Genomic DNA, 10,589 nt, shown 5'->3' on the forward strand with positions numbered 1-10,589 from the left:
AGAGTGAGTGAGAGAGACAAGGAGTAAGACACAAAGAGTACGCAAGATAAAAGTATACATATTAACAAAGGAGAAAGACTCGACTACAATACAAGGTGGGAGGAGGGTGCTTTATATAGTCACCCTCTCACTTCATTAACTACAAGACTCATGGAGCATGGGGAATGTGAAAGCTCATAAGTTATGTGTCATAAAATATGATTCTATGACTCACACTAAATGCTAGAATACAAAGTGGTGACATAATGGTGACTCTTGACCGTTGGAGTGTCTATTCACTCTCAAGGTGAGTTCACACACTAGACTAAGATGAGCTTGATTCTCAACATATAGTTAGTGTCAATCGCACGTAGGAATATTGAAGTACTTGTCAGTACTTTATGGACTTGTATAAATAGTGTTGTTTAGCACATTGTATGAACACAGAGTTTTCAGAGTGTTATTTTGAATTGACTTTATGTTCTGCTCTCTCTCTCTCTCCCACACGTATTCTCTGTGTATTAAGCTTCTCCATTAAACCTTCATCTTATTCTCTGTTGCTATCTGGTTGAGCTAGTTCTGTCTAACACTTCCACACGTTAACATCTACAAGAAGTTATGTTCTCCTTGGTCGAATCAACCTCTTCTTCCATGACCTTGTCCTCTTCCTCCATCAAAGTTCGAATAGAGCACTTGTCCTTCTTGCGCATTGCTTCTTGTTCGAACATGATTCTCCTCAACCAGTAACATCGACTAGAGATCGAAGGAGGGAGAATTCTCCCTTGCGAGGACTGCCGACCGAATGGCTCCGAACTGAGGTGTTAAGCCTCCGAGGAAAATGTGCACCATTTCATCGTTGTCAATGCTAACATTAATCGACCTGAGGGCATCGCACAACTCCTTGATCTTCAAGGTGTAGCTGCCAATTGACATACATGTCCCTCTGTTGTATATCGTTCAACTCTTGATGGAGTTGAAGCTTTCTTGCGATCGTGTTGGCTGCGAAAATCTTCTTGAGGTTCCCCCACGCCTCCTTTGGCGTTTTGGCCTCTCGGATGTAGCCAAGCATGTGATAATGGACGCATGATGCAAGGCAGTACAATACAACACATGACTCGCTGGTTGCTCCCAAGTTGGGTAGTCGACATGTGCTGGGTTGGGTTGATTTTCGTTTGCTCCTTCCACATAAGTCCAATAGCCTTGGCCGACAAGGTATTGGTGCATCTTGTACTCCCAAGATGCAAAGTTGTTTTTGTCGAGCTTCTTGGTAAGAAGAGCACTTCCCATTGTAGTGTTCATTGTCGAATTTCTTCTTCTTCTTCTTCTTCTTTGATACGAACTGTGTAGATTGCTGCTACAACGATCATCCGGTTCTTTCCAAACGCGAGCTTGGGCACAACACACGTAAAGGCGATGGACTTGGATCAAGCTACCACGTGCTCTAATACCATGTACAGAATCAAATGGATTCTATGCAACAAAATAATTGTGTGTGTGTATAGAGAGAGAGAGAGAGAGAGAGAGAGAGAGAGAGATTACAAAAAACTATATTAACAAGGAGACAAGAATGACCAACAAAAAAATTACAAAGAGAAGGAGAATGTGGTTATGCATTCACCTTCTCTCTAAGTTCTCTCACTAGTACAACCTCTTGGGAAAGAGGTCGCGTCTTAACTACTTAAAGAATACGTATCATATAACACTAACTTCTATGACACACTAGTTACTATACAAGGAGTGGGGTGTTCACACACTTGAGTATCCTAGAGTGTGTTCTCACACACGGGAAGTTGAGTTTGATTCTCAACACTCGTTTTATTTTCTTAATGCTAATTTAGATTCTTACAATGGTGAGCTACAAATCCTAGGCATATGGAGCAGGATTCTACTTAACTTTCGCAGCCACAAAGGTCAAGAAACCAACAAGTGCCACATGATTGTCTATTAGGGTGCCCTTTTCTCCAAGTTAGTCGGTTAGTTATGTATTTCGGAAATGATAGAAGTAAAGTTAATGGTTCACTAATGACAGAGCAAAGTTTGTGACTTATTGATGACACAATTAAAATTTAAGACAGAACGACAAATTAACTACCCAAGTAAGGTTGATGATGAAAAAACATTAGTTACACAATAATCATAAGGGTAAGAGTAAGGACACACTATCTAACCAAGTAACACTAATCACATACTAATCATATAATTAAGAGAGGATTATGATTGATTTGAGGGGGAGAGAGAGAGAGATGGATGGTTGTGGTTGCCTTTGCATGTGCTCCGGATGAGGAGGAGCCATGGCATGGATAGCAGAGAAGAGGGTCTGAAGAACATAGTGAATGGAAAATCAGAGCTGGGGGAATTGGGTAAACAGAAAAAACAGAGCAAAAAAAGGTACTAGAACGAGAAACAGAGCAGTAAAAGGAAGCAAACAAATAGATGCCAGAGGAAAGAACAGGACAAACTAGATATAGGTATATATCAGAGAAAAGAACAAGTGAAAACAAGATAGATATAAGAGATAAATCAGAGTAGAAGTAGAAGAAGAAGCTATGGAAGCTTCTTTCTTGTCACCTTCAGCTTCTCTGCTTGGTATATCATCAAACAGAGCATTTGATACATGGAAACATCAGAAACCTTCCATGTCTATGTATGAGTTATCTTTTATTCATATTCATGGAAAGACAAGAATCCGTAGAAGAAGAAAAGAAGGAGCTGTGTTTTGCGAGAACACTCTAGAGGTGGAGGAAAAGACAGTAGAGAGAGAGGGATATGGTTTGTTCAAGAAACAATCCCGAGGATCACCTTTCCCGTTTGGAGCGACATTCAAAGAGAATGGGGTGAACTTTGCAATTCATTCAAGTGCTGCCACTTCGGTCTCATTGTGTCTCTTCACTCCATCGGACTTGCAACTGGTACTTCCTCCATAACTCTTTCTTCTACTTTGAGCCTATGTATTTACCTGTGCATCGATGATGATGCTTTACCTATGTATGCATTAGCATTGCATTGATCATACTATGTGACTTATGGGTCAAATTAATTAGTCTGTATAGCAATTTGCTTAAATGTACAATCTTTATGCATCCGATGAGAGGACACAGATTTAAGCATCAATCTTGGATTAAAGCTAGAAATGGGCCCAATAAGTAATTCATGAATTAACTGTGCTCTGGAGTATGGGGTTATGTTAATGGCATTCTGTGAACTATGCAGTAAGTGCTCCTAATAATTAAGTTCATAATCAGGATTGATTTTTATTGCACTTGGGGATGCTAATCTCTAAGATACTAAACCAAGAAGCTTACCAACAAAGTGCAATATTGTTGCAACTTATGCCTTCTTATCTTTCGTCATATACAGGGCCAAGTTGCGGCAGAGATACTGCTACATCCACAAATGAACAAAACTGGGGATGTATGGCATATTCATCTATCTAACACTGTAGATGGTTTGCTCTATGGATACAAAATAGATGGACCGTTTCTACCTCAAAGTGGCCATAGATACAATCTGAATTGTGTCTTGATTGATCCTTATGCTAAGGTATTGGAAGATTTTGTTCATATTTGTATGAATCCTGATCTCCGTTTGGCATATCATACAGTATCTTATTGCCATATCTTTTTATGCAAGCAAGGCTGTTATAAGCAGGGAAACTTTTGGTGTCCCAAGCTCTAATGGCAATTGCTGGCCACAAATGGGTGGCATGATTCCACGTGAAATCGAGGTATTTCACTTTCTAGCATAATCAATCAGTTTTATAAAATCTCATTGCACTTCTACCATCTTTTGGGTTCTGTTTATGTCTAGTAGATGCCAAAGTAAGGGAAGTATGGATGTCAATTTCTTACTCAAAGATACATTATTTTGTTAGATTATTTAAGAGTGATTTAGAGAGAAGAAAAGTGTTGCAAACAGACCCAAGTGATCTTATACACTCATAGATAGTGGAAGAAATGGATTAAAGCGGTGAGATGTGGAACAACAGGGTTCAGATTAAAGCTTTCTCTGGTATTTCCTGGTATGCAGACGAAAATGTTTTGTATCCAGATACAGTTAGGAACTTCAACACTGACATTGAGCTCCATCTTTGTTTTTTTCGAGTCGGAAAGAACTTAAAACGTAGTGGCCACACATTTAACAGAAACATTCTAAAAGAAAAAGCTCACCATGTTGTTATATCATGATACTACTGCACATGATCCACGAGAAGAGCATGTTAAAATCTTGATTCTTACTCCTCCCAAATCACTATCAGAGGATGGCTAAGGCCTCCCTTATATACATAGATCACCTAGTGCATAGTGGAAACTTGTCTGCCACTTGGTGGAAGCCTATGCATGCTCTTGATTTATACTCTAACCCTTCATTAATCCAACTGAACCCCATCACAAATGTGCATTTATACAAGTGTACATGTACGATGAACTACCACATCATACACATTATGATTACTCTGCCTATCAGCGTTTTTACCTGCCGAAGTCCTCAACCTCTTGTATGCAAGAAAGTAGTGGCTCAATATTCTTATTAAATTCTATTTCTTCAACCTAAAATGCATGTGAAAGCTCTTGTATGTAAGAAAGCAGTGGCTCAATGTTCTTATTAAATTCTATTTCTTCAACCTAAAATGCATGTGAAAGCTTTTGAGGAATGTGAGAAATGGTTGACCTTAATGCCCAAACATGTACGTATATCTTTTTACTTGGCAAGTAGTTAATTTGATTCCGGAAAAAACATCTTGTTGATGCAACAATAATATCACGATATAGCATTTTAACTAGACAAATTTATCTTGTCAAAAAGGGTCTCCTGTATAGTGGCATAAGGACTGCAAGGGGAAGCTATATCTGCTTCTGAAAGGATTCAGTTTATTTTCTTTGAGCACAAATATACTAAGAGAAAGTTTGAGATTAACAAGAGCTAGCTTGTCATTACTGGTTATAGGCACAAAAGAAAAGTGAGAATGTCTGTATGAAGGTTTATGATATCTACACTCATTGCAAAACCTCTCGATTACCATATTATCAAAAATAGTGCCTGACCAAGTATCACAACTGTCTTCAGATACCATGGCTGATAGTAGCAATCGGCAACGGTTCGGTTTGAACCGAACCGAACCGAACCATGAAATGCGGCTTAACGGTTTCAACGGTTTGGTTTCAATAGTCAGAAACTGCAGTTTAAATGGTTTACCAGTTTTTTATTTTTTAAAATTTTTAAAATTTTTTACAAAATTGTTTTTAAACAATCTTTTCATTTTTAGACCTTATTATCACATTTTAGGAACATCTTAAAAATTTTAAAATTTTAAAATATGAAATATTATAAATTTTAAAATTTGACCTATGTTGAAAACCGAAACCGAACCGCGAAACCGCGGTTTTACGGTTTAAAAAAGTTTAACGGTTTTGTGGTTCGGTTCGGTTTGGACCCTCTCAAACCGAACTGAACCGTTGCCGATTGTTAGCTGATAGGTTTAATAGCCTAGTTAATTAAGCTTTGCATATTATTATGTGCTTATGATGATGAGTAATTTTACTGCTGCAGTTGGACAGGAGTATTGCTTTCATGATTTGTTCTGGGCTAGTTTTTTCTTCATAGTGTTTCAAATTAATGCATATGAGCATCTAGGACCTGTAAGTCATAAATCTAGCAGTCTCATCAGAGGATTTCTAGTATGAGTACTTTATTTTAGAAATTTGTACTATTTCATTTTTTAATCTGGGTATTTATAACTACCTACCCCTTTTCTTGCCTCATTGCTCTTTTGTTTTCGTTTTTGATGTAGACTTTCGATTGGGAAGGAGATGTACCTCCTGGTATCCAGCAGAAAGATCTCATAATTTACGAACTTCATGTTCGTGGGTTTACGCGTCACAAGTCTAGCAATGTTCAACACCCAGGAACGTACTCTGGATTAATAGAAAAACTAAAATACATCAAGGTTTTCTCAAAATTATATATTTTGTTTTGTTGACCTAAACAATGAGTTTCAATTCTGATGTTCTTACCTGGAATGTTTCTTGGCAGGAACTGGGAATTAATGCGATTGAGTTGATGCCATGTCATGAGTTTAATGAGCTTGAATACTACTCATACAATTCCATAATGGGTGATTACAAGTAAAGTTTTAAAACCTTCGTTTCTTGTTTCTGAAGCATGATAACTTCTGTGTACATGCTAATGAGAGAATACCATTTGCAGAATGAACTTCTGGGGTTACTCATCTGTAAATTTCTTTTCGCCCATGATACGTTATGCAGCAGCTGGACACAATGATTGTGGTTTAAAGGCTATCAATGAATTCAAATTACTTGTTCGAGAAGCTCATAAGCTCAAAATAGAGGTACAAATGTTTGCCAGTTTTGCATGGTTAGGAATCAGCGTTAACATTGTGATAATAACCTTTTACAGTCTTTCGCTATCAATCAGTGGGTCTATTTCAGTTCAGAAATTGCATCGGAAGGCATCTGTGCAATTGTTATTTTTACTTCTTCAGATGTGTCACTGATGCATCTAATTATAGTTGCATCACCCAAAAATGATATATTCCAAATTAATAGCATGCCATTAGATGCAAATGTCTCATTCCTAGATGTTTTCTTTTGACAAATTTAAGCAGGTGCTCAGTCCTTGATGAATTCTGATAGCATAGTCATATAATGGTATTCACCAAACATGTTTTGAGCACATGTTTAGTATCATCGAAATCCTATAGTTTTGATTTAAGGTAGTACACATTTATTATGGTGAACTTAGCCATGACATTTATCAAGCATGTGTTAAGCTCAATATCTTCAGTAAAATATGAAAATTCTATTGTTTTTGGTTGAACAGTCTCCAGAGTCAGTCTCACTTTATAGCTAGAGTGTCTTTTGTAAAGTTTCCGTCATCCTCAAATTCCCTACTCTCATGCTTTTAATCTAAAGACATGTTATTAGGATCAGCAACAACCTTAAGAGTCATTGCTTTGAAGCGCACACATAGCTTCCACCTTTAAACAAAACCAATTAGAAAAGCCACAGATCTAAAGCTTGGAGTCCCTGCTGGTACTTCCTTTTATATGATTAATGAAAAGTAGAATCTCCAACAGATAATAAACATTTGTTCTGAGAAACAGCAAATTGGAGATTCTTATGCATGGAGATTAGGTAGGAAGATGCTGTTTTCCAGCAAAAGCCCTACTTCCGGAAACCGTAATCTACAAAAATCCTAATTTCAGATCAGTGAAAACCTTAATTCAGCAAATACCAGATCAGGAACTCTAATCTATGCTGAAATACAAGAAGTCTGGAGAATAAGAAATTGGGCAGGAGTTTTTCTTTTGTAACTTTTCATTTTGTGTTTTTTTTCCCCAAATGTTTTTCCTTTTTGTTAGTGGAATTTTGGTGAGAAAAGTAATTATAGCTGAGTAATATTCTTCCCTCATGCTAGAATGAAACTTGTGCTATGTATTATGTCAGGTGTTTATGGATGTTGTATTTAACCATACCGCTGAAGGGAATGAAATGGGGCCAACATTGTCCTTCAGAGGTCTTGATAATTCAGTGTTCTACATGATTGCCCCGCAGGTAATAAAATGGTATATAAAACTTTGTCCGTGATTTCATTGGAATTGAATGAAGTGAAATTTCATTGTGCCATTTATCTTATTGCCACAACTGAGTTGTCCTTATTTACATTAAACTCCACATTTCTATGCTGCATTGCACTTCGTTTTGTATTTACAATAGACCCTACATTACTACGATACATTGCACCTAATGATATTCACATATCCTAAAAATTGATGAATGCTATGTGAATGCTTTCCTCTTCATGATATGATAATTTGTGCTCAATAAAAGGAACATTGGTTTGTGATTAAGCGATCATAGTGTGATCATACTTTGTAGAATAAGATTAGGCTTGTCATGTTTAATACTTGTAGACCTTTGTTTCTAATAAGTTATTTTGGCCTTGCTAGCTGAAATAAAAACAGAAGTTCGTATGTAAAGGAATTTGCAGTTCTATAAAATCAAGGATTATTTTGTAAAGAAAAACACAACTTTTGGTGGTTTCTTATTTTCTCATGAAAAATGTTGTGTATTGAATGAAGCTCAAATTAAGGATAAAATTGGTCATAAGGAATTTGTTCTCATACTATATTAATAGCTACAAAACACAATTTGTTGTATATCATAAACTAATACATAGTTCTGAAACTAATACATAGTTCTGGCTTCTTCCAGGGTGAATTTTATAATTACTCTGGCTGTGGCAACACTTTAAATTGCAACAATCCTATAGTTCGCCGATTCATTGTGGATTGTTTAAGGTGTGTATAAATGCTTGTTAAACTATTCTGAAGTATCTTTTATTCCTAAAATGTATTCAATATTCTATGATACCCTATTGTCATAGAACTCTGCACGTTGTTTTACTTTGGAAGGTAGATGGGGGCTGATTTTGGGTGACTGGGTCATTTAGATTATCAGGTTTTTTTTGTTCCCAAAAGTACATGGAGGATAGCTATATAATCTCTGTAAAAAGAATTCCAATATTACAGCTTTTTAAAAACTTCAAACTACTCTTACGAAATTCAATTGGAAAGGAGTTTTGATAGATACAGTTAAATTTTCAGCATCAATCATATCAATCATTCGATTGCTTATCCCTAGAATATATAAGGGTGCGTTGGAGGAATCTGAACATGATTTGGAGGGAATTGTAGCAGTTCTAAAGGGTTTCTTTATCTGCTAATCAAACATTCACTATCAATTCTTGGTTTCATTATTCTCTTGATTTCAATATTTTTTATTATAATGGAGATCAACGTGTTTGTGTTTTTCAAATGCTTCTTCATTTAGAGTTTTGAGCTCAATGTTTTCCTTATGCATTTGTAAGATTAAATTTTACTTTTATATCTTACAAATGAATCTGGATTTTATGCGGATTGAGTCTCGACAATAGATTATTAATTGAGTTCTGATTGTCTTTGGAATCTGGGTTTTATCTGGATGATGGAGAGAAGGGTGAAGGGAAAATATCTAAAGTTGGTAGAGCTCATGACATGATGAGGCCATCATAGATAAAAAGTAACAAGTTTTTTGAAAGTTCTAAATACTAGATCTGTATGATGAAATACAAAACCCACAAAATTAAAGATTTTTATTCACATTTTAGTGAATCTCTTGACAAGCCAATCATAGATTCAGTCTTATTATTGTTTGACAGTTTTAACGATGAAAGGAGACATTGATTGATAAACACATTTTATTGAATATTCTTTATTGAATTTCAAGAAAGGATTTGATTGTGTATTTTTCAGGTACTGGGTGATAGAGATGCATGTTGATGGATTCCGTTTTGATTTGGCATCGATCCTTACTCGAGCTAGCAGGTAATCCTTGTCGTTTAATGTTTTGAATGTGCCTAAGCAATGATAGTAGAAAACCTGATATGAACATATGCATTCTTAACTTCCCATTTCCCTTTACTTCAAACCGATAATTCTTGTTCATAGCACATGCAAGCACAGTAATAGAGTTATTTCCTGTTGTTCAGCCTTTGGGATGCAGCAAATGTATTTGGAACAAGGGAAGGATTGGATGGAGATTCTCTGACGACTGGAAGTCCTCTGGCTGAACCACCACTGATAGATATGATTAGCAATGATCCCGTGCTTTGTGGTGTTAAGGTTTTTTTAGCCAAAGATGCTTCTATCAGTATTGATACTATAAAAATACTTCTACACATTATTGATGCTATGCAAATACACATTATTATGCAATATCCCAAATGTATGTTTAACAATATGACTGTTTCTTAACAGCTTATAGCTGAGCCGTGGGATTGTGGAGGGTTGTATCAAGTGGGTAATTTTCCACATTGGGGTTTATGGTCAGAATGGAATGGACAGGTGTGAACTTTGGAGAAAACAGCCAACATACATGTATGGGACTATATTTTCAATTTGCACCAATTAATTGTAGGAAAATGTTACAGTTCCGTGACACTGTTCGCCAATTCATAAAAGGAACTGATGGTGTTGCTGGTTCTTTCGCACACTCTCTTTGTGGATCTCCCCAGATTTATCAAGTAAACATTGAACCTACTCCCCTCCTGTGTGTGCTGGATATTGGTTTTCTGAACACTTTTTAGTACAGGATGGAGGTCGAAAACCATGGCATAGTGTGAACTTTGTGACTGCCCATGATGGCTTTTCGCTCGCAGATCTTGTTTCATATAACAGGAAGCACAATGTTGCCAATGGTGAAGATAACAATGATGGAGAGACACATAACAATAGCTGGAATTGTGGAGAGGTATGTATATTTACAGAATTAGGGCCGAAATTTGAACATGTGATTAACTTCTTGAAAACATTAGGACTAAGAGAAAATGTTTATATGTTGCACACATCCAAACCAATTAATTGTGAAGACTTGATATAGGGATCTTAGAAAAATTCAAACACCGCTCGACTTCTTGAAAACATTAGGACTAAGAGAAAATGTTTGTATGTTGCACACGTCCAAACCAATTAATTGTGAAGACTTGATATAGGGATCTTAGAAAAATTCAAACACCGCTCAATTTGGACTTGTATATGAAGATATTTATCCCGT

General features: G+C 36.4%; 1 protein-coding gene across 1 annotated transcript; it reads left to right on the top strand.

Moving 5' to 3' along the window:
• Positions 1 to 2,222: 2,222 nt before the first annotated feature.
• On the top strand, positions 2,223 to 10,290 carry LOC147847295 (isoamylase 1, chloroplastic-like; the record flags this gene model as incomplete). The annotated part of the gene is made up of 13 exons (XM_087339347.1): positions 2,223 to 2,888; positions 3,337 to 3,519; positions 3,614 to 3,703; positions 5,768 to 5,923; positions 6,010 to 6,101; positions 6,184 to 6,325; positions 7,443 to 7,550; positions 8,211 to 8,296; positions 9,290 to 9,361; positions 9,526 to 9,658; positions 9,794 to 9,880; positions 9,967 to 10,059; positions 10,128 to 10,290. Coding segments are annotated over exons 1-13 (1,768 nt in total), but the record flags the coding sequence as incomplete, so codon positions are not given.
• Positions 10,291 to 10,589: the final 299 nt, after the last annotated feature.

The sequence above is a fragment of the Azolla caroliniana genome, unplaced genomic scaffold (assembly GCF_043228905.1).
Source record: "Azolla caroliniana isolate FFs.n. ecotype wild unplaced genomic scaffold, voAzoCaro1.0.p SCAF_1237, whole genome shotgun sequence".
Classification (NCBI taxonomy): domain Eukaryota; kingdom Viridiplantae; phylum Streptophyta; class Polypodiopsida; order Salviniales; family Salviniaceae; genus Azolla; species Azolla caroliniana.